Consider the following 26,143-nt stretch of genomic DNA (forward strand, 5'->3'; position numbering starts at 1 on the left):
GACAAATGGCCAAACCGAACGAACCAATCAGACTTTGGAAACTTATCTGAGATGCTTTGTTTCTGCGGATCAGGATGATTGGGTGACCATCTTGCCATTGGCTGAGTTTGCCCTTAATAATCGGGCCAGTTCGGCTACTTTGGTTTCGCCTTTTTTTTGTAATTCTGGTTTTCATCCTCGTTTTTCTTCAGGGCAGGTTGAGCCTTCGGACTGTCCTGGTGTGGATTCTGTGGTGGACAGGTTGCAACAAATTTGGACTCATGTGGTGGACAATTTGACCTTGTCCCAAGAGAAGGCTCAATGTTTCGCTAACCGCCGTCGCCGTGTTGGTCCCCGACTTCGTGTTGGGGATTTGGTTTGGTTATCATCTCGTTATGTTCCTATGAAGGTTTCTTCTCCTAAGTTTAAGCCTCGTTTCATTGGTCCTTATAAGATTTCTGAAATTCTTAATCCTGTATCATTTCGTTTGGCCCTTCCTGCTTCTTTTGCCATCCATAATGTGTTCCATAGGTCGTTGCTGCAGAGATATGTGGCGCCTATGGTTCCCTCCGTTGATCCTCCTGCTCCGGTGTTGGTTGAGGGGGAGTTGGAGTATGTGGTGGAGAAGATTTTGGATTCTCGTATTTCGAGACGAAAACTTCAGTACTTGGTCAAATGGAAGGGCTATGGTCAGGAGGATAATTCCTGGGTTGTTGCCTCTGATGTCCATGCTGCCGATTTAGTTCGTGCCTTTCATTTGGCTCGTCCTGATCGGCCTGGGGGCTCTGGCGAGGGTTCGGTGACCCCTCCTCAAGGGGGGGGTACTGTTGTGAATTCCGTTCTCGAGCTCCCTCCTGTGGTCATGAATGGTACTTCGGTGAGTTCTGTCCGTGGACTCCCTCTGGTGGCTGTGAGTGGAGCTGCTGGTTCTGAGATTCCTTCTCCAGCTGCCCTCGTTTAGGGCTAGGCTGGATTCTCTATTTAACTCCACTCAGATCGTTACTCCATGCCAGCTGTCAATGTTCTAGTACTGGTTCAGATCACTCCTGGATCTTTCTGTGGACCTGTCTACTCCAGCACAAGCTAAGTTCCTGCTTGTTCATTTGTTACATATGGTTTTTCCTGCTAAGTTCTAGTCCAGCTTGCTAACATGAAACTATCTGGCTAGCTGGAAGCTCTGGGGGTGCAGAGTGGCACCACCGCATCGTGAGTCGGTGCGGGGGTATTTTTTGCACACTCTGCGTGGTTTTTGTAGCTTTTTGTGTTGACTGCAAAGATCCCTTTTCTATCCTCAATCTGTTTAGTTAGACTGGCCTCTCTTTGCTGAAACCTGTCTCATCCTGTGTTTGTGATTTCCTTTTATCTCACAGTCAATACTTGTGGGGGGCTGCTTTTACCTTTGGGGAAAATTTCTCTGAGGCAAGTGAGGCTTTGTTTCCTTTCTTTAGGGGAAGTTAGCTCTTAGGCTGTGAAGAGGCGTCTAGGCAGAGTCAGGCACGCTCCACGGCTATTTTTAGTTGTGTTGATAGGAGTAGAGTTTGCGGTCAGCAGAGTTCCCATTTCCCCAGAGCTCGTCCCGATTCCGTGTTTAACTATCAGGTCATTTCTGGTGCACCTAACCACCAGGTCCATAACACTACACCTCCCATTGTTCGCTTTATTGTGAACTGTGATCTGATTTCACTGAATACCCTGTGATTTAAACTGCTTTTCTTAGTTGTTGTGCAGATATCATGTATATAAAATCGGTGCCCTGCAGGCATAAGGAACTGAAGTTGGAATTTTCTCCTCTGTACCTCGTAAAAAGAGGGGCGAGACATAGAGCCGCTGGAAAGGTAAGAGGAATTACTGCATTGTACATACAGTGAAAAACCGAAAACAGCAAAACTCCACACAAGGCCAAATAATACAAAATATAGAAGTGTCTTTATTCAAAAACATTAACCATTTAAAAATCAAGGCAGATACCACAGCTACAGGAGAAAAAGAAGGTGGGATACCTACAGGGAACGCCTCCAGTCCATAATGGACAAAAGTAAGTGTATATCACACATAAAATATTGTCATATAGCAAGATGCTTCACCCTCCATGTACAACCACGGAAAATAAGTGTACGAAAAAAATATAAGGATACAGTCAATCTGATAATAGTGACATAAGTATGCAAGTGCAATTCAATTCAGTAACAAACGGTATCCATGCTAGTCCAGAGAGAGCGAAGGCAACCATACCAATAAAATACATACATACATAAGGTAATTAGTATAAATCAGGCATAGTTACCAAAAGAGGTGCACCCGAGGGACCCACCACACCCGACGCGCGTTTCGCATTGAAATGCTTCGTCCAGGGGTCTGTACGTTTGTATGTATGTATATTATTGGTATGGTTGCCTTCGCTCTCTCTGGACTAGCATGGATACCGTTTGTTACTGAATTGAATTGCACTTGCATACTTATGTCACTATTATCAGATTGACTGTATCCTTATATTTTTTCGTACACTTATTTTCCGTGGTTGTACATGGAGGGTAAAGCATCTTGCTATCTGACAATATTTTATGTGTGATATACACTTACTTTTGTCCATTATGGACTGGAGGGTTCCCTGTAGGTATCCCACCTTCTTTTTCTCCTGTACCTGTGGTATCTGCCTTGATTTTTTAAATGGTTAATGTTTTTGAATAAAGATACTTCTATATTTTTTTTTTATTTGGCCTTGTGTGGAGTTTTGCTTGTTTCGGTTTTTCATATGTGTTTGCTTCATGGCCCTATAGGGGATATAATTAGGTGTTCATTGTACATACAGTGTTATAAACATGTCTTCAGAAGAGGAGAGTGGAGTGACTAGCCCATCCACTCCTGGAACAAGCAATGCCAGTAACAATGCCTTATTATTTGGGGGCACCCTGGCTCCTCAGCTACAGTGGAGAACCTCACACATTAAAAGACTTTAAAGAGAAAATGAAAGCAATGTTCAGACTGTACCCAGTGAGGCCTGCACAAAATTAGAGCTATTGATTGGTCAGCTAGGGGGCGCTGCACTAAGGGAAGTTGTCTTGGCCTCCCACTATAAAGAACACTCTAGAGCAGATACTAGACAGGTTGGGAGTTATATTTGAAACCAAAACCCTGTCACAGTTAAAGATGAGATTCTTCGGGAAAAGACAACAGTCCCGTGAATCTTTAAGAGATTTTGCCCTCAGCTTACAAGAAGCCTGGTATGCCCTTAACTGTTAATGCTGATACAATTTTAAAGGAACAACTTATTGAAGGAGTAATGTCTGATATTACCAGGATACAATTGAGAATGCTGTAACTACAACACCCTGATAGTACCGTATTTTTCTGACTATAAGACGCACTTTTTTTCCTCCAAATTTGGGAGGAAAGTGTGGGTGCGTCTTATAGTACGGACATAGCATGTGGGGAGGGGGACAGCAGCGAGTGGGATCGCACTGTTATCCCACTTCAGGATGTCTCCGCTGCCCAGAATCAGCTGCTGGGGAAACCACATGGCCCCGCTGATTAAGTGCAGTGAATATTCATTAGCGGCTCCCCGCCCACTGATCAGCTGAGCGGTGAGCCGGGAGCAGCAAATGAATGCTGCACTTAAGCAGGGACACACAGTTTCCCCAGCACTGATTCCGGGGAGAATCTGTGTGTCCGGGGGAGGAGGCAGCAGCAGGGGCCAGGAGATCGCTGCATACCTGCCTGTGCTGGACGCTGAGCTGTCTGTGGTGCACAAGGAGGACCTGTGTGATGTCAGAAGTGGGCGGGCTGGAGCATCACATGGCAGCTCAGAGCCCTCCCTCTTCTAACATCATCACAGGTCCTTCAGACTCCCACCTAGAATCTGCAGCTTCCTCTTATGTCCTGTGCTGTGGAAAGGCAACAACAACAGGGAGGGCTCTGTGTGTGTGCAGCCATGAAATGCTCCAGCTTTTACCTCACAACAGTGTGGCTGGCTGCCACAATTAAGAGATCAGTCTTTACAAAACACAATAAAGCACTCTGCCACTCCTTTGGTGAACTATAACTCCCAGCATGTCATAGGATCTGCAGGACGTGCTGGGAGTTATAGTTCTCCCATGGGATTTTAAAGCAGCACTCCAGTGTTATTTTGCAGTGCTGGAGTGGTGCTTTCACTATAAGCCCTGTGCACCCATTCTTAGGGCTCATTTCCACATGCGAGGCACACGTCCGTATCTCGCATGTGGAAACCAAGCTGTGGAGCCGGCACTCCAGAGCGGAGCGTGCGGCCGCATAGGAACACATGGAGCTGCACAGCTCCGCTCCAAAGTGCCGGCGCCAGAGCTTGGTTTCCACATGCGAGATACGGACGTGTGCCTCGCATGTGGAAATGAGCCCTTATACTCACCCTCCAGCGTCTTCATATCGTACTTCACAGACACCACACTGGTCCCGCAGCTTCCAACATAATAACATACTATTATATATAATAACACCACATATAATACTATGTTATTTATGTTATTAAATATTTTACCACATTTTTTTTGCTTCAAATATTTTTTTCCCTATTTTCCACCTCTAAAACCTGGGTGCGCCTTATAGTCCGGTGCGTCTTATAGTCCGAAAAATACGGTAATTTTCTGGATTTTATAGAATCTCTCATAAACATATTGAGTCTAAGGGATAAAGGGCTGAACACCCAAGAAAGTGCTGTGTTTGCCCTGCCAAACACTGTTGTTGTTCAGTGTGCTCCCCAACAGGTAGAAGGCTCTACTGAAGAGATACGAAATCAAATTGCGGAATTAACCAAAAGTCTTGCACGCCTATGCAAAGAAGTAAAGGAGTTGAAGCCTCCAGCCTCCAGTCAAGAAAACCATCCTTTTTTTATGCAAAATGTGCCACCCTACAGTCCTAGAGACAACTACTACCAGACAGGTAGGAAACCTACGGACAGATTTGATTCCTTAGATCAGAGGTTCTCAACGTTTCTGACTTTGAGAGCCACATTCAGCTCTTAGAGAGGGTCGGGAGCCACATCCAGCCTTGCGAGAGGGTCACGAGCCACATTCAGCTCAAGCCCCCTCACAATAGTGTCAACCAAAGCCCCTCATTACAGGCATAATGGTTAACCAAAGCTTTTCCACAAAAATCACGCCAAAGCAGTATACTAAGATCCAGGGGTTCCCACAATACCCCATTCAGTATTCTCCTATAAAGCACTCCCAAGTCACTGTCACATCCAGCTTCAAACACCTCCTCTGACAGGTAGTGTCATCTTGTCTCCAGCGTACCATACTTAAATCATCTCAAAACCCCTAAGACCAGTATATGTGCGTCCAGATCTGCTCTTCTGTGCAGGGCTACTCACAAAATTCACCATTTTCAGATTTGCTCTTCATACCCGTTTGCTAGAACTGGAACTAATTCACCAAGCTGACAGGCAGCCGCGAGCCACAATTCATGGGACCGCGAGCCACATGTGGCTCCCGAGCTACAGGTTGGGGACCCCTGCCTTAGGTCGACCGATTTACCGCAAATGCAACCATAGTAGTCACATAGAAAGGGAATGTCGGTCTTTAAACTGGAATTTCCTGAGGCCAAGGACCGACCCTCAGGAGAACGATGCCTAGGTCCAGATGACCCTGACTGGGGCCTGAAATATGTCGGCTATCGCCCCATCATTCCAATCACAATAGATGGTATCCCTTTCCCAGCACTACTACACACTGGATCGCAAGTCACTACAATTCAGCAACCACAATATAAACGTTACTGGAAAACAGACCAGCTAGCAAAAATTACTTCGACTGACCTCAACATTATTGCTAGTGTAACACCCCAGGTAACCGGTTGTTACAGTGATATTGCCTTCCCTTCGGGGAGGGTGATATCATGCTTGGGGGCAAGGAGGATTCTCTTTACCAGGTAAGCCCCTGCATGCAACACATTCCGAATCCAGGCCAGAAAGGGGAGCTCCTAACCCAGATTCAGGGGAGCGTCCCCCAGCTCTATGTGTTCTGGTCTGGAGGAGGAGCAAGACAGGTGTTGAGAGACAGTGAAGAGAGAAGGAAGTCAGAGAGCAGACAGCGGAGCTGGCAGCCAGGATTGAGCTGCAGCTCCAGGGAAGGAAGCAGGTACGGACTGGGGCTGAAATTCAGTCCTGGCATTTGAAATCACATGAACCAGATGGGATATATTACTAATAATATCCTGGATGGAGGAAAGGAAGATTTTCTACAAGACCAATATTTCTAATGCTACCCGTGGCCTGCTGGGGTAAGTGACAGAGTCAGCAACTTTGTGCTCAAACACAACTCTTTACAGTATGGGTATCTTGAGAACATTGATTCTGTTAACAACATAGCGGACAAGGCAGCCCATGATCAGACAGGCCTTTCTGGCATTTGCCAGAATAGCCAGATGATCAGTCCAGCCCTGGAAGAAAGTAAACCTGAAGGGTTGGAATGCAGTGGAGCTTGAGCGGAAAGGAGCACAGTGGAAGAGAAGGGGCTCAGAGGGGAACGGCAACTCAACTGGACACCTTCAGAGCCAGAGCGCAGAAACCGGGCACCAAGAGCCTGATGCTTTAGTGGGACTCTTGGACACTTAGCAGAACTGGAGAGCATAGGACTGTATGTTAATTGCCCACACCAAGTCTGAGGTGAAGCAGTAACCTGAGAGCCCGGGTCATGATAGAGACCCTATAAAACGGCTCACACTGCCTATCGTACAGACATCTGTCCCAGGACAGGAGAGAGGGTACCTTGCCAGCAAGCTACAAGCAGCAGGGACCTCGCCAACTAGCGCAAATAGGAAAGGCTTACAGACCTCACCTGGGAGAGGGACCCTTTATTGCCTCCAAGCCGGACGGACCACAGCTACCCCTGCACTAGGTACCCTGGACTGATGCTGACTGCTACCATCAGTAAACCAGGTAAAGACTGCAAACCTGTGTCCTGGTTCTTTACTATACCATCCACCACACCATCTGTGCCATATACCTTGGGAGCTGCATAACATCGCCCCAGAGGACCCCTCTTAGCAGCGTCGGTCCCTACTGACCGAAAACCACAGGTGGCATCACGAACATAGACTTAACAAATAGCCTTAAAGACCTTTCCCTTTAATTGGACGCCCAGGGCCATGGACCAGGTTGCAGCCACCGTGACATCCCCTTTAAGACAGGACCTGGTACCGAGTACCCCACAGCCCTGGTGGGCGTTCCACTAGTAACGGACAACCTGTTCCTCAAATAGGCTATTGGACAGCTACTTTTCATAGAATGATAGAGTTGGAAGGGACCGCCTGGGTCATCTGGTCCAACCCCCTGCTCAAAGCAGGATTCACTAAATCATCCCAGACAGATGTCTGTCCAGCCTCTGTGTGAAGACTTCCATTCAAGGAGAACTCACCACCTCTCATGGCAGCCTGTTCCACTCATTGATCACTCTCACTGTCAAAACATTTTTCTAATATCTAATCTGTCTCCTCCCATTCAGTTTCATCCCATTGCTTCTAGTCTTTCCTTGTGCAAATGAGAATAAAGATGATCCTTCTACAATGTGACAGCCCTTGAGATATTTGTAGACAGCTATTAAGTCTCCTCTCAGTCTTCTATATTGCAGCTAAACATTCCCAAATCCTGTAACCGTTCCTCATAGGACATGGTTTGTAGACCGGTCACCATTCTGGTCGCTCTTCTCTGAACTTGCTCCAGTTTGGTGATGTCTTTTTTAAAATGTGCCCAAAACTGGACACAGTATCCAGGTGAGGTCTGACCAAAGAGGAGTAGAGGGCAATAATGATTTCACGTGATCTAGACTGTATGCTTCTGTTAATACATCCCAGAATTGCATTTGCCTTTTTTGCTGCTGCATCACACTGTTGACTCATGTTCAGTTTATGATCTATTAGTATACCCTAGTCTTTTTCACATGTGCTGTTGCTTAGCCCTATTCCTCCTATTCTGTAAATGCTTTTTTCATTTTTATTGCCCAGATGTAGTACTTTCCATTTTTCCTTGTTAAAAACCATTCTGTTAGTTGCTGCCCAGTGCTCCAGTTTATTTATATCTTTTTGAATCCTAAAACTACTATCTAGTGGACTGGAAGGGTCATGGCCCAGAGGACAGGACCTGGGAACCTATTGAACACCTTCGGGCTCCTCAGCTCATTACAGCTTTTGAGCGTAGTGAGGACCAAGGAGGGGGGGTAATGTTAGGTGTCGAGTTCCCGTCGCTGCACAGGGGGAATCTCGAACCATGTCCTCTATGGTCTCCCATTCTTCTCCAGCTGCAGAGGAGCCTGCTTAGCAGAGACATCGGCCCCAGCGTCTTGCTCAAGCTGATGCTGTCTCTCCTAGCTTTATGTCATCAGCAAATTTAAAATTGGCAGAACTAAACTACCTACTGCTAAAGGAAGGTACCTCTACTACATATCATCCCTGGCACTGCTATAGGAGGACACCTCTACGTGTCATCCCTGGCACTGCTATAGGAAGACACCTCTACTACGTGTCATCCCTGGCACTGCTATAGGAGGACACCTCTACTACATGTCATCTCTGGCACTGCTATAGGAGGACACATCTACTACATATCATCCCTGGCACTGCTATAGGAGGACACCTCTACTACATGTCATCTCTGGCACTGCTATAGGAGGACACATCTACTACATATCATCCCTGGCACTGCTATAGGAGGACACCTCTACGTGTCATCCCTGGCACTGCTATAGGAGGACACCTCTACGTGTCATCCCTGGCACTGCTATAGGAGGACACCTCTACTACGTGTCATCCCTGGCACTGCTATAGGAGGACACCTCTACTACATGTCATCTCTGGCACTGCTATAGGAGGACACATCTACTACATATCATCCCTGGCACTGCTATAGGAGGACACCTCTACTACATGTCATCTCTGGCACTGCTATAGGAGGACACATCTACTACATGTCATCCCTGGCACTGCTATAGGAGGACACCTCTACTACATGTCATCTCTGGCACTGCTATAGGAGGACACATCTACTACATATCATCCCTGGCACTGCTATAGGAGGACACATCTACTACATATCATCCCTGGCACTGCTATAGGAGGACACCTCTACTACATGTCATCCCTGGCACTGCTATAGGAGGACACCTCTACGTGTCATCCCTGGCACTGCTATAGGAGGACACCTCTACTACGTGTCATCCCTGGCACTGCTATAGGAGGACACCTCTACTACATGTCATCTCTGGCACTGCTATAGGAGGACACATCTACTACATATCATCCCTGGCACTGCTATAGGAGGACACATCTACTACATATCATCCCTGGCACTGCTATAGGAGGACACATCTACTACATGTCATCTCTGGCACTGCTATAGGAGGACACCTCTACTACGTGTCATCCCTGGCACTGCTATAGGAGGACACCTCTACGTGTCATCCCTGGCACTGCTATAGGAGGACACCTCTACTACGTGTCATCCCTGGCACTGCTATAGGAGGACACCTCTACTACATGTCATCTCTGGCACTGCTATAGGAGGACACATCTACTACATATCATCCCTGGCACTGCTATAGGAGGACACATCTACTACATATCATCCCTGGCACTGCTATAGGAGGACACATCTACTACATGTCATCTCTGGCACTGCTATAGGAGGACACCTCTACTACGTGTCATCCCTGGCACTGCTATAGGAGGACACCTCTACGTGTCATCCCTGGCACTGCTATAGGAGGACACCTCTACTACGTGTCATCCCTGGCACTGCTATAGGAGGACACCTCTACGTGTCATCCCTGGCACTGCTATAGGAGGACACCTCTACTACGTGTCATCCCTGGCACTGCTATAGGAGGACACCTCTACTACATATCATCCCTGGCACTGCTATAGGAGGACACCTCTACTACATATCATCCCTGGCACTGCTATAGGAGGACACCTCTACGTGTCATCCCTGGCACTGCTATAGGAGGACACCTCTACTACGTGTCATCCCTGGCACTGCTATAGGAGGACACCTCTACTACATGTCATCTCTGGCACTGCTATAGGAGGACACATCTACTACATATCATCCCTGGCACTGCTATAGGAGGACACCTCTACTACATGTCATCCCTGGCACTGCTATAGGAGGACACATCTACTACATATCATCCCTGGCACTGCTATAGGAGGACACCTCTACTACATGTCATCCCTGGCACTGCTATAGGAGGACACCTCTACGTGTCATCCCTGGCACTGCTATAGGAGGACACCTCTACTACGTGTCATCCCTGGCACTGCTATAGGAGGACACCTCTACTACATGTCATCTCTGGCACTGCTATAGGAGGACACCTCTACTACATGTCATCTCTGGCACTGCTATAGGAGGACACATCTACTACATATCATCCCTGGCACTGCTATAGGAGGACACCTCTACTACATGTCATCTCTGGCACTGCTATAGGAGGACACATCTACTACGTGTCATCCCTGGCACTGCTATAGGAGGACACCTCTACTACATGTCATCTCTGGCACTGCTATAGGAGGACACATCTACTACATATCATCCCTGGCACTGCTATAGGAGGACACCTCTACTACATGTCATCCCTGGCACTGCTATAGGAGGACACCTCTACTACATATCATCCCTGGCACTGCTATAGGAGGACACCTCTACGTGTCATCCCTGGCACTGCTATAGGAGGACACCTCTACTACGTGTCATCCCTGGCACTGCTATAGGAGGACACCTCTACTACATATCATCCCTGGCACTGCTATAGGAGGACACCTCTACTACATGTCATCCCTGGCACTGCTATAGGAGGACACCTCTACTACATATCATCCCTGGCACTGCTATAGGAGGACACCTCTACTACATATCATCCCTGGCACTGCTATAGGAGGACACCTCTACTACATATCATCCCTGGCACTGCTATAGGAGGACACATCTACTACATATCATCCCTGGCACTGCTATAGGAGGACACCTCTACTACATGTCATCCCTGGCACTGCTATAGGAGGACACCTCTACGTGTCATCCCTGGCACTGCTATAGGAGGACACCTCTACTACATGTCATCTCTGGCACTGCTATAGGAGGACACCTCTACTACATATCATCCCTGGCACTGCTATAGGAGGACACCTCTACTACGTGTCATCCCTGGCACTGCTATAGGAGGACACCTCTACTACATGTCATCCCTGGCACTGCTATAGGAGGACACCTCTACGTGTCATCCCTGGCACTGCTATAGGAGGACACCTCTACTACGTGTCATCCCTGGCACTGCTATAGGAGGACACCTCTACTACATATCATCCCTGGCACTGCTATAGGAGGACACCTCTACTACATGTCATCCCTGGCACTGCTATAGGAGGACACCTCTACTACATATCATCCCTGGCACTGCTATAGGAGGACACCTCTACTACATATCATCCCTGGCACTGCTATAGGAGGACACATCTACTACGTGTCATCCCTGGCACTGCTATAGGAGGACACCTCTACTACGTGTCATCCCTGGCACTGCTATAGGAGGACACCTCTACGTGTCATCCCTGGCACTGCTATAGGAGGACACCTCTACTACATATCATCCCTGGCACTGCTATAGGAGGACACCTCTACGTGTCATCCCTGGCACTGCTATAGGAGGACACATCTACTACATGTCATCCCTGGCACTGCTATAGGAGGACACCTCTACTACATGTCATCCCTGGCACTGCTATAGGAGGACACATCTACTACATATCATCCCTGGCACTGCTATAGGAGGACACCTCTACTACATATCATCCCTGGCACTGCTATAGGAGGACACCTCTACTACGTGTCATCCCTGGCACTGCTATAGGAGGACACCTCTACTACATATCATCCCTGGCACTGCTATAGGAGGACACCTCTACTACATATCATCCCTGGCACTGCTATAGGAGGACACCTCTACTACATGTCATCCCTGGCACTGCTATAGGAGGACACATCTACTACATATCATCCCTGGCACTGCTATAGGAGGACACCTCTACTACATATCATCCCTGGCACTGCTATAGGAGGACACCTCTACTACATGTCATCCCTGGCACTGCTATAGGAGGACACATCTACTACATATCATCCCTGGCACTGCTATAGGAGGACACCTCTACTACATATCATCCCTGGCACTGCTATAGGAGGACTCCTCTACTACATATCATCCCTGGCACTGCTATAGAAGGACACCTCTACTACATATCATCCCTGGCACTGCTATAGGAGGACACATCTACTACGTGTCATCCCTGGCACTGCTATAGGAGGACACCTCTACTACATATCATCCCTGGCACTGCTATAGGAGGACACCTCTACTACATGTCATCCCTGGCACTGCTATAGGAGGACACATCTACTACATATCATCCCTGGCACTGCTATAGGAGGACACCTCTACTACATGTCATCCCTGGCACTGCTATAGGAGGACACATCTACTACATATCATCCCTGGCACTGCTATAGGAGGACACCTCTACTACATATCATCCCTGGCACTGCTATAGGAGGACACCTCTACTACGTGTCATCCCTGGCACTGCTATAGGAGGACACCTCTACTACATATCATCCCTGGCACTGCTATAGGAGGACACCTCTACTACATATCATCCCTGGCACTGCTATAGGAGGACACCTCTACTACATATCATCCCTGGCACTGCTATAGGAGGACACCTCTACTACATATCATCCCTGGCACTGCTATAGGAGGACACCTCTACTACATATCATCCCTGGCACTGCTATAGGAGTTTAGCATTAGGAGGTCATTATATATCATACTCACTTATTTGACATCTAGATCCAGATGCATTGAATTGGCTGCAGTCACAGAACTTCTTCTGCCGACACTCACCTCCATTAAAGCAGGACAGAACATCTAAGAAGTAAAAAGAGGGATGTTACATGATGTACTGATCGCATGACCACCGTCTATACAGTTATGTGCAAGATCTTAGCAGTGTGTTGTGTCTAAAACAAATGAAAAGGTTCATTCTGTCACGGATGTGGTTTGTCGAACCACTGTGCCACGGACCGTGGAGAGCCTGGAGGGGCGTAACTATGCGAACACCTGACTGTTCACGAGAGCCTCTGATGGTGAGGTTAGACTTGGCTCCCAAAGAACGCCAGGTGCCACTGCAGGACAGACCAACGGACGCACAGCAGCTGGACCCGGAGGACAGACAGGAGGAAGCAGTTGACAGAGTTTGATTTGGAATGCAACAGAGTTCACACCAGAGTGCAGCAGGCAGTGTTTGTATCAGAGTGCAGAAGGTAGGATTTGCACCAGAGTGCAGCGGGCTGGATCTGCATCAGAGTGCAGAAGGGACAGGTATGCAACCTTGAACAATTTAGACTGCAAACCAGGAAGGTTGCTCAGGCATCTCCCCAGTGGGGAGAAAGCAATATATACATAATGTCCCGCAGCTATTGGCTGGGGAGGAAATAGCAAGTGCACATGCTGACCCTTTAAGAGGGCGGGAGTGCACGCGCGCATGCCCTAAGGACATGGCTAGAGGACCGGCTGGAAGCCTGAAGAGGTTGGGGAAGGGAAGAACTGACCGCAGCACGGGTGAGTGAAGTGACACACTGGAGACCCTGCCTGTCAGGGCAGGACTCTGGTGTTTTTGAATAAAAAAAAGCGTAAAATCGACCTGTGACTAACCTGCACCTCGCCAGCCTGCTGATGTCACTATTACATCAGAGGGATCAGAAGGTATGGTCTCTTCCCTTTCACGAACGTGATGTTCTACACCCTCTGGGGACACCCAAGGTCAGCTTGGCACGTTTTACACAGACACGCCCCTGTACACGAGGGCCCAGGGAGGCAAAGGATGTGGCCCACATAGTCACTGCCATGGCACCACACTCACTTTAACCCTGACAGGCTGAGAGGCCTCTTTCACTAGCACCAGTGAAACAGAACAGTAGGACTGCCACCAGTTCCTTGTTGGATATAAGCCCGATCCCCTAACGGCATTACATTTTTCCAGAAACCAGCTCTGGTACCATGGAAAGTTAAAGCCGAGATCACGGACATGTGGGTTCTTGGATCGAGATAAAAGAGCAGCCTAAGGTTAAATTATATATTTATTCACCCTAAGGGCACACTAGACAATACACTGTGACTGGTGAAACAATGGTTTTACGTATACAATAGTCAGATATGGGTCATTCCATATCAAGTGATCCAAATATGAATATTTTATTTACCTTACGTCTTTAGATTTTTTTTATTTTTTGTTTTTGTGAAGTACACATTTAGTTAATTACAAATTAAAAGTTTTCAATTTTTTTCTTCATCGGTTAATTTTTTACAGATTTCTAAAGTTTCATAAAAGCGCAGATTTTGGCCTGGTATGGCTTTACATTTTTTATCATATCTCGGGCTAGAATTAAGATAAAGAGGTGGGAGATGCATCATTTTTCTCAGAACGGTACCGGCTTTCGTTTGATAGGTCACAAGACTATGTTTCTTTATATTTTGTTTTGGAGAAGTCAAATTCAAAATTTTGATGCGCAATTGTGAAAAAAACGTATGTTTTAAAATCGTGAAAACATGCATGTGTGTTACTTGTGTCCTTGTTTATATTTGTACAGGGATTCAACTTGGGACCTATTAAACTTTTATTTTTCTTTTAAAGCCTTGAATCATCTGATTTTATGTCTGTGTGAGTTTCTTCCTTTTTTTCCTTTCAAATTACAATTTATTGCATTCAACATTTATAGGTAACAATAAAGAAACACAAAAAACAAATACCGAAGAGCCAGAATAAATGCATCCTAATCATCATAACACAACTTGTTCAATGCATTCAGGTTGAAAATGCGGAGCAAGCCAAAAGATAAAAGGCGATCACATCCTCCAGTGTGATTCTCTAAATAGTCTCATCCTAATTATATGTTCAAAACAAGATTAAAAGAACCAATATTTCTACCACCTATTTATACATATATATCACTAAACCTGTCATTTCTGAAGTGTTTAAGAAGAATAGTCCAGTAGTTAAATCCTCGTTCTATAAAATATGAACTAATCAGACAATTAATAGTAGGTTTTTACACTGGCCTTCTATCATCAGTGTGTCCCTTCTAGTGGGTGAAATGTCATCTTGTCCATCAGCGCTCACCAGCAATGGCCGTCTCCTTCTGTGTCAGTATGTGCGGCTGTCATGGTGCTCGGCTCCACCTGAGTTATATCTGATTTTTGTAACTTTTACAATGTCTGGTTTCCTTGGATACACAAAGGACGGTGCTGGACCAGAAGGTGCAGAAAAATCACTTCTACGCTTTCATTTTCCCAATCTTTGGAGAGTCCAGTAGCCGCCACCAACGCTGATCACATTCACCAGTTATGTCATCCATTGCCGATCTTGTGCCGCCTTCTACCACGTCATGGACGTCACGGTCTTTATTTCCACTACATGGGATGACAGTCCGGTATTGCTGAGTCCCTGTAACCGATGTTATAACAAACTCTCCTCCTCCCCGTAGTCCTGGTTCGTACAATACATGAACTGGATGTTAGGAATATGTTTCTCCCACCATTGGAGAAGTTTCCTCGGTGATAAGATTTGGTGTGAACGTGGCCTCTGGAGCTGCCGGCCGGTCATCTGCTCTGCAGTCACTGTCTACCCCTGGTCATAATCTAACAAACTCTCCTCCTCCTCCCCGTAGTCCTGGTTCGTACAATACATGAACTGGATGTTAGGAATATGTTTCTCCCACCATTGGAGGAGTTTCCTCGGTGATAAGATTTGGTGTGAACGTGGCCTCTGGAGCTGCCGGCCGGTCATCTGCTTTGCAGTCACTGTCTACCCCTGGTCATAATCTAACAAACTCTCCTCCTCCTCCCCGTAGTCCTGGTTTGTACAATACATGAACTGGATGTTAGGAATATGTTTCTCCCTCCATTGGAGGAGTTTCCTCGGTGATAAGATTTGGTGTGAATGTGGCCTCTGGAGCTGCCGGCCGGTCATCTGCTCTGCAGTCACTGTCTACCCCTGGTCATTCTCAGGTTGAGCCCTAACAAAGCTTCTCCTCTGTCCTCTCCTGCTTCTATAATAAAATAATACCGTAATATCTAACAATCCTGGATTATTTGGTAACTATAGACCCCACACTGTTAGACCACAACCTGAACAGATCTGAATTGGAGATTCTCGAACTGACACTGTAATAGTTTTATTTTTTTAAATATGATCCCATCACGATCCCAACTTGAATTTTGGTACAGATGAGGCCCGGAGCAGAGCAGGCACATGTGAAAATTTTGAAATTAAAAGTTTTTTTTCGGAAATGCATTTTAAAATTTTGCGTTTCCGTTTTACCGCATGGGTAAAATATTAACAAAGATACTCTTGTGACATATCGGGTGAAAGCTTGTACTGTTCTGAGTAGAATGGTGTTTATTTGGTTTCTCGATCTTTTTTCTAGCCCGACTTATGAGGAGACATGTGAAGACAGGCAACACCGAAATTCGCACTTTTTCCAAACTTTGAAAATCAATTAAAAAAAAAAATTCTATAATTTTTTTTCCCCTCACATTTTGCATTCTCTGACACACTATTACCAAATAACAAAATCTCAAGAGAATTAAAAATATAGAGGTAAAAATCATTGGTTCACTTGACATGGAATGACCCATATGCAAATACAGGAGATAGTACAAAAGTTATATGCAGATGAATTATGCCAATTATCAGTTTGATGTTCAACCATGTGTGCTGGGCCGCAAGGGGGCATGGGCTGCCAGCTGATCCAGCTCATTTATCCCTTTGGTTAGTCACTCCCTTCTCACCCCCCCCGCCCCCCGATGGGGCCTTATCCTATGAAGGATCATAACTTCCCAAAGAAAGGTCATTGGGCGGCGGTTCTAGCACCATCAGATCCGGCCGGGCCCACACAACTCTTGGAGACCAAACACGGCTTTGCTGTCAAGCTTCTACTAGCCATTCTGCATATCTTCCCACCCTGGTATGCTAGAACGGGTTACCCTGCAAGGCATTTGGCCCTTTCCAGAGATGTTTGAAATTGTAACCGGTGTGTGACTAGGAGGTATGATAATGCCATATTCTACTTAAATCTCATAATGAAATTTCCATCAGACTGGACAAAACAGGTACACAAAGTGGCCTCCCCAGGAGGTCATCTTGTAGGAGCTTGGATACTAGCTGGTGTTTCTGGACGACCTGCTTAGCCAGGTGTCCTGTTACAGCTACACATGCTGAAAGAAGACTGTAAGATGAAGTAAAATCACCCTCATTCTTCACACCATCCCAACACTGTCAAGGTGTACCTAAATTCAGGATGGTCCTATACTCTATTAAAACCATACTATGTGTCATAGTGATGTCCTTTATGAATAAGTGCTGAGCAGGGTCGGGTTCCAAACATGGACAAACAGCTAGTGGGGAGCTTTTTAAATGTAATATCCATCTCAAAGGTAGGGAGGACACACCATTACCTACACTAAATGCATAACACTAAACCTAAACCGAAAAAAATGAACTGGAGTACAGGTTAGTATGCATGTAAAATAGGAGCATGTTCACATGGGCCATCAAGTGGACAAAACCCAAGACAGAAACAAAATAAACAAATAGCCAGCATTAAGTAAATGAGTAAAAGCAGTAGTGCATATAAAGAATATTGTGGACTCAATAAACACAGCTCCCCAATAGATGTGTGTCCATGTTTGGACCCGGTCATGCTAATTCCTTAATCAGACAGGACGTCACTATGACACAGGGTAAGGCTTTCATACTAGAGGTTAGGACTGGCTCGAATCTGGGCATACTGCGACGCTGGTGGGATGGCTTTTACGATTTTTTAAAATAAAAAATGGTGTTTGCTAAGTACCAAATGCTATTTATATTTAGGTGAGCAGTCAATTATTTTCTGCACTTCTTTATATGTTTTCCCCTCTGTAATCAGCTTCTTGATCAAAGTTCTTTCTCCTTTGTTGACCCATTGAGAAATTGCTAAAACCAGCAAGTATACAATTTTCTGCCCTTCTCCTTTAAATAAGAGCCATAATTGATAGCTGTCTTTTCAGAATGATTGCCCTCACTAATACATAGTAACATAGTTACATAGTTATTAACCCCTTAAGCCCCGAGGGTGGTTTGCACGTTAATGACCGGGCCAATTTTTACAATTCAGACCACTGTCCCTTTATGAGGTTATAACTCTGGAACGCTTCAACGGATCTTGGCGATTCTGACATTGTTTTCTCGTGACATATTGTACTTCATGATAGTGGTAAAATTTCTTCGATATAACTTGCGTTTATTTGTGAAAAAAATGGATATTTGGCGAAAATTTTGAAAATTTCGCAATTTTCCAACTTTGAATTTTTATGCCCTTAAATCACAGACATATGTCACGCAAAATACTTAATAAGTAACATTTCCCACATGTCTACTTTACATTAGCACACTTTTGGAACCAAATTTTTTTTTGTTAGGGAGTTATAAGGGTTAAAAGTTGACCAGAAATTTCTCATTTTTACAACACCATTTTTTTTTAGGGACTACATCTCATTTGAAGTCATTTTGAGGGGTCTATATGACAGAAAATACCCAAATGTGACACCATTCTAAAAACTGCACCCCTCAAGGTGCTCAAAACCACATTCAAGAAATGTATTAACCCTTCAGGTGTTTCACAGAAATTTTTGGAATGTTTAAATAAAAATGAACATTTAACTTTTTTTCACACAAAATTTATTTCAGCTCCAATTTGTTTTATTTTACCAAGGGTAACAGGAGAAAATAGACCCCAAAAGTTGTTGTACATTTTGTCCTGAGTACGCTGATACCTCATATGTGGGAGTAAACCACAGTTTGGGCGCATGGCAGAGCTCAGAAGGAAAGGAGCGCCATTTGACTTTTCAATGCAAAATTGACTGGAATTGAGATGGAACGCCATGTTGCGTTTGGAGAGCCCCTGATGTGCCTAAACATTGAAACCCCCCACAAGTGACACCATTTTGGAAAGTAGACCCCTTAAGGAACTTATCTAGATGTGTGTTGAGCACTTTGACCCAACAAGTGCTTCACAGAAGTTTATAATGCAGAGCCGTAAAAATAAAAAATCATATTTTTTCACAAAAATGATCTTTTCGCCCCCATTTTTTTATTTTCCCAAGGGTAAGAGAAGAAATTAGACCACAAAAGTTGTTGTGCAATTTGTCCTGAGTACGACGATACCCCATATGTGAGTGTAAACCATTGTTTGGGCACAGGGCAGAGCTCGGAAGGGAAGGAGCACTATTTTACTTTTCAATGAAAAATTGACTTGAATTAAGATGGGACGCCATGTTGCGTTTGGAGAGCCCCTGATGTGCCTAAACATTAAAACCCCCCACAAGTGACACCATTTTGGAAAGTAGTCCCCCTAAGGAACTTATCTAGATGTGTTGTGAGAACTTTGAACCCCCAAGTATTTCACTACAGTTTATAACGCAGAGCCGTGAAAATAAAAATTCCTCTTTTTTTCACAGAGATGATTTTTTAGCCCCCAGCTTTGTATTTTTACAAGGGTAACATAATAAATTGGACCCCAAAAGTTGTTGTCCAATTTGTCCTGAGTACGCTGATACCCCATATGTGGGGGGGAACCACTGTTTGGGCGCATGGCAGAGCTCGGAAGGGAAGGAGCGCCATTTGGAATGCAGACTTAAATGGATTGGTCTGCAGGCGTCACGTTGCATTTGCAGAGCCCCTGATGTACCCAAACAGTAGAAACCCCCCACAAGTGACCCCATATTGGAACTTAGACCCCCCAAGGAACTTATCTAGATGTGTTGTGAAAACTTTGAACCCCCAAGTGTTTCACTACAGTTTACAACGCAGAGCCGTGAAAATAATAAAAAAAAAATTTCCCACAAAACTTATTTTTTAGCCCCCAGTTTTGTATTTTCCCAAGGGTAACAGGAGAAATTGGACCCCAAAAGATGTTGTCCAATTTGTCCTGAGTACGCTGATACCCCATATGTTGGGGTAAACCCCTGTTTGGGTACACGGGAGAGCTCTGAAGGGAAGGAGCACTGTTTTACTTTTTCAACGCAGAATTGTCTGGAATTGAGATCGGATGCCATGTCCCGTTTGGAGAGCCCCTGATGTGCCTAAACAGTGGAAACCCCCCAATTATAACTGAAACCCTAATCCAAACACACCCCTTACCCTAATCCCAACGGTAACCCTAACCACACCGCTAACCCTGACACACCCCTAACCCTAATCCCAACCCTATTCCCAACCGTAAATGTAATCCTAACCCTAACTTTAGCCCCAACCCTAACTGTAGCCTTAACCCTACCCCCAACCCTAACCCTAGCCCTAACCCTAGCAATAACCCTAACCCTAGCAATAACCCTAGCCCTAACCCTAGCCCTAACCCTAGCCCTAACCCTAGCAATAACCCTAGCCCTAACCCTAACCCTAGCCCTAACCCTAACCCTAACCCTAATGGGAAAATGGAAATAAATACATTTTTTTTATTTTTTTTATTTTTCCCTAACTAAGGGGGTGATGAAGGGGGGGTTTGATTTACTTTTATAGCGGGTTTTTTAGCGGATTTTTATGATTGGCAGCCGTCACACACTGAAAGACGCTTTTTATTGCAAAAAATATTTTTTGCGTTACCACATTTTGAGAGCTATAATTTTTCCATATTTTGGTCCACAGAGTCATGTGAGGTCTTGTTTTTTGCAGGACGAGTTGACGTTTTTATTGGTAACATTTTCAGGCACATGACATTTTTGATCACTTTTTATTCCGATTTTTGTGAGGCAGAATGACCAAAAACCTACTATTCATGAATTTCTTTTGGGGGAGGCGTTTATACCGTTCCGCGTTTGGTAAAATTGATAAAGCAGTTTTATTCGTCGGGTCAATACGATTACAGCGATATCTCATTTATATCATTTTTTATGTTTTGGCTCTTTTATACGATAAAAGCTATTTTATAGAAAAAATAATTATTTTGGTATCGCTTTATTCTCAGGACTATAACTTTTTTATTTTTTTGCTGATGATGCTGTATGGCGGCTCGTTTTTTGCGGGACAAGATGACGTTTTCAGCGGTACCATGGTTATTTATATCTGTCTTTTTGATCGCGTGTTATTCCACTTTTTGTTCGGCGGTATGGTAATAAAGCGTTGTTTTTTGCCTCGTTTTTTTTTTTTTCTCACGGTGTTTACTGAAGGGGTTAACTAGTGATATAGTTTTATAGGTTGGGTCGTTACGGACGCGGCGATACTAAATATGTGTACTTTTATTGTTTTGGTTTTTTTATTTAGATAAAGAAATGTATTTATGGGAATAATATATATATTTTTTTCTTTATTTAGGAATTTATTTTTTATTTATTTTTTTACACATGTGGAAAAAATTTTTTTTTACATTTTTACTTTGTCCCAGGGGGGGACATCACAGATCGTTGATCTGACAGTGTGCACAGCAATCTGTCAGATCGGCGATCTGCTGTGCAGGGCTGCAGGCTTACCAAGTGTCTGCTCTGAGCAGGCACTCGGTAAGCCACCTCCCTCCCTGCAGGACCCGGATGCCGCGGCCATCTTGGATCCGGGACCTGCGGCGAGGAGGGAGGTAGGAGACCCTCGGAGCAACGAGATCACATCGCGTTGCTCCGGGGGTCTCAGGGAAGCCCGCAGGGAGCCCCCTCCCTGCGCGATGCTTTCCTATACCGCCGGTACACCGCGATCATGTTTGATCGCGGTGTGCCGGGGGTTAATGTGCCGGGGGCGGTCCGTGACCGCTCCTGGCACATAGTGCTGGATGTCAGCTGCGATATGCAGCTGACACCCGGCCGCGATCGGCCGCGCTCACGGGGGATTGCGTATGACGTACTATCCCGTCGGTGGTCATACGGGCCCACCCCACCTCGACGGGATAGTACGTCAGATGGCAGAAAGGGGTTAAGGTTGAAGGAAGACTTTAAGTCCATCTAGTTCAACCCATAGCCTAACATGCCCTAACATGTTGATCCAGGGGAAGGCAAAAAAAACCCATGTGGTAAGAGTAAGCTCCACATTGGGGAAAAAAATTCCTTCCCGACCCCACATACGGCAATCAGACTAGTTCCCTGGATCAACGCCTTATCAAGGAATCTAGTGTATATACCCTGTAACATTATACTTTTCCAGAAAGGTATCCAGTCCCCTCTTAAATTTAAGTAATGAATCACTCATTACAACATCATACGGCAGAGAGTTCCATAGTCTCACTGCTCTTACAGTAAAGAACCCGCGTCTGCTGTTATGCTTAAACCTTCTTTCCTCCAGACGTAGAGGATGCCCCCTTGTCCCTGTCTCAGGTCTATGATTAAAAAGATCATCAGAAAGGTCTTTGTACTGTCCCCTCATATATTTATACATTAACATAAGATCACCCCTTAGTCTTCGTTTTTCCAAACTAAACAGCCCCAAGTGTAATAACCTATCTTGGTATTGCAGACCCCCCAGTCCTCTAATAACCTTGGTCGCTCTTCTCTGCACCCGCTCCAGTTCAGCTATGTCTTTCTTATACACCGGAGACCAGAACTGTGCACAGTATTCTAAGCGTGGTCGCACTAGTGACTTGTATAGAGGTAAAATTATGTTCTCCTCATGAGCATCTATGCCTCTTTTAATGCATCCCATTATTTTATTTGCCTTTGTAGCAGCTGCCTGACACTGGCCACTGAATATGAGTTTGTCATCCACCCATACACCCAGGTCTTTTTCATTGACGGTTTTGCCCAGAGTTTTAGAATTAAGCACATAGTTATACATCTTATTACTTCTACCCAAGTGCATGACCTTACATTTATCCCCATTAAAGCTCATTTGCCATTTATCAGCCCAAGCTTCTAGCTTACATAAATCAGCCTGTAATATAAAATTGTCCTCCCCTGTATTGATTACCCTGCAGAGTTTAGTGTCATCTGCAAATATTGAAATTCTACTCTGAATGCCCCCTACAAGGTCATTAATAAATATGTTAAAAAGAAGAGGGCCCAATACTGACCCCTGTGGTACCCTACTGCTAACCGCGACCCAGTCCGAGTGTGCTCCATTAATAACCACCCTTTGTTTCCTATCCCTGAGCCAGCTCTCAATCCACTTACACATATTTTCCCCTATCCCCATTATTCTCATTTTATGTAACAACCTTTTGTGTGTGTAATTTCCGAGTTCAGTTTTTGCCCCTTTTTTGAATATTGGCACCACATTTGCTATACGCCAGTCCTGTGGTACAGACCCTGTTATTATGGAGTCTTTAAAGATTAAAAATAATGGTCTATCAATGACTATACTTAGTTCCTGCAGTACTCGGGGGTGGATCCCATCCGGGCCCGGAGATTTGTCAATTTTAGTTATTTTTAGACGCCGCTGTACTTCCTGCTGGGTTAAGCAGGTGACATTTAATGGGGAATTTTTATCACCAGTCATTTTGTCTGCCATGGGATCTTCTTTTGTAAATACTGATGAAAAAAAGTCATTTAGCATATTGGCTTTTTCCTCATCATCATCCACCATTTCACCCAGACTATTTTTAAGGGGGCCAACACTATCATTTTTTAGTTTCTTACTATTTATATAGTTAAAGAATATTTTGGGGTTATTTTTGCTCTCTCTAGCAATGAGTCTCTCTGTCTCAATCTTTGCTGCCTTGATTTGCTTTTTACAGAATTTATTTAATTTTCTGTATTTATTTAATGCCTCCTCACTACCTACTTCCCTTAATTCTCTATATTCTTTTTGTCCCTTATTGCGCCCCTTACAGCTCTATTTAGCCATATTGGTTTCCTCCTATTTCTAGTATGTTTATTCCCATACGGTATATACTGTGCACAGGTCCTATCCAGGATGCTAATAAACGTCTCCCATTTTCTTTGTGTATTTTTGTGTCTCAGGATATCGTCCCAGTTAATTGTACCAAGATCCTCTCTCATCCGTTGGAAATTTGCCCTCCTGAAGTTTAGTGTCCTTGTCACCCCTCTACTACACATCTTATTAACCCCTTCCCGACATTTGACGTACTATCCCGTCGAGGTGGGGTGGGCCCGTATGACCGCCGACGGGATAGTACGTCATCACCGATCAGCGGCGCTCACGGGGGGAGCGCGGCCGATCGCGGCCGGGTGTCAGCTGCATATCGCAGCTGACATCCGGCACTATGTGCCAGGAGCGGTCACGGACCGCCCCCGGCACATTAACCCCCGGCACACCGCGATCAAACATGATCGCAGTGTACCGGCGGTATAGGGAAGCATCGCGCAGGGAGGGGGCTCCCTGCGGGCTTCCCTGAGACCCCCGGAGCAACGCGATGTGATCGCGTTGCTGCGAGGGTCTCCTACCTCCTTCCTGGCTGCAGGTCCCGGATCCAAGATGGCCGCGGCATCCGGGTCCTGCAGGGAAGGAGGTGGCTTACCGAGTGTCTGCTCAGAGCAGACACTTGGTAAGCCTGCAGCCCTGCACAGCAGATCGTCGATCTGGCAGAGTGCTGTGCACACTGCCAGATCAATGATCTGTGATGTCCCCCCCTGGGACAAAGTAAAAAAGTTAAAAAAAATTTTTTCCACATGTGTAAAAAAAAAAAAAAAAAAAATCCTAAATAAATAATAAAAAAAAAATATATATTATTCCCATAAATACATTTCTTTATCTAAATAAAAAAAACAAAACAATAAAAGTACACATATTTAGTATCGCCGCGTCCGTAACGACCCAACCTATAAAACTGCCCCACTAGTTAACCCCTTCAGTAAACACCGTAAGAAAAAAAAAAAAAAAACGAGGCAAAAAACAACGCTTTATTACCATACCGCCGAACAAAAAGTGGAATAACACGCGATCAAAAAGACTGATATAAATATCCATGGTACCGCTGAAAACGTCATCTTGTCCCGCAAAAAACAAGCCGCCATACAACATTATCAGCAAAAAAATAAAAAAGTTATAGTCCTGAGAATAAAGCGATACGAAAATAATTATTTTTTCTATATTTTAGTTTTTATCGTATAAAAGCGCCAAAACATAAAAAAATGATATAAATGAGATATCGCTGTAATCGTACTGACCCGAAGAATAAAACTGCTTTATCAATTTTACCAAACGCGGAACGGTATAAACGCCTCCCCCAAAAGAAATTCATGAATAGCTGGTTTTTGGTCATTCTGCCTCACAAAAATCGGAATAAAAAGCGATCAAAAACGGTCACGTGTCCGAAAATGTTACCAATAAAAACGTCAACTCGTCCCGCAAAAAACAAGACCTCACATGACTCTGTGGAGCAAAATGTGGAAAAATTATAGGTCTCAAAATGTGGAGACGCAAAAACTTTTTTGCTATAAAAAGCGTCGCTGGTTTCACACTTGCGTTTTTGTCTGCAGCGTTTTTTGCACAAAAAAACGCATGCGTTTTTTCCCTATATTTAACATTGAAAACGCATGCGGTTTTTTTGTACGCGTTTGGTCGCGTTTTCAAACGCATGCGTTTTTTTTCTGCATGCGTTCATTTTCAGAAATACAACCTGCAGTATTTTCTTGCGTTTTTAAGCACATGCGTTTGTTTGCGTTAAAAACGCATGCATTTAAACACACTGAAAAGCCACCCACCACCATCAAGGTGATAAAGGGATCCAAACCCTAACCCTAACTCTACCCCTAACCTCACCCCTAACCGTTTAATGAACATTTTCTGACAGTCATAGTGCCACGTATTTCAGTGCCACGTATTTCAGTGCCACGTATTTCAGTGCCACGTGTTTCAGTGCCACGTATTTCAGTGCCACGTATCACATATTTCAGTGCCACGTATCACGTATTTCAGTGCCACGTATCACGTATTTCAGTGCCACATATTTTAGTACCACGTATTTCAGTGCCACGTATTTCAGTGCCACGTATTTCAGTGCCACGTATTTCAGTGCCACGTATTTCAGTGCCACGTATTTCAGTGCCACGTATTTCAGTGCCACGTATTTCAGTGCCACGTATTTCAGTGCCACGTATTTCAGTGCCACGTATCACGTATTTCAGTGCCACGTGTTTCAGTGCCACGTATTTAAGTGCCACGTATCACG

At 45.0% G+C, this 26,143-nt stretch overlaps 1 protein-coding gene across 1 annotated transcript in view; it reads right to left on the minus strand.

The window, feature by feature from the left end:
• The window catches only part of OTOG (otogelin), a 1,016,637-nt gene that overhangs the window by 787,346 nt on the left and 203,148 nt on the right, over nt 1-26,143 (minus strand). Inside the window, exon 5 of the mRNA XM_077292284.1 lies at nt 12,837-12,929. Coding sequence (XP_077148399.1) covers nt 12,837-12,929 — 93 coding nt within the window. The remainder of the gene's footprint in view (nt 1-12,836; nt 12,930-26,143) is intronic.

This window comes from Ranitomeya variabilis, chromosome 2 (assembly GCF_051348905.1).
Source record: "Ranitomeya variabilis isolate aRanVar5 chromosome 2, aRanVar5.hap1, whole genome shotgun sequence".
Classification (NCBI taxonomy): Eukaryota; Metazoa; Chordata; class Amphibia; order Anura; family Dendrobatidae; genus Ranitomeya; species Ranitomeya variabilis.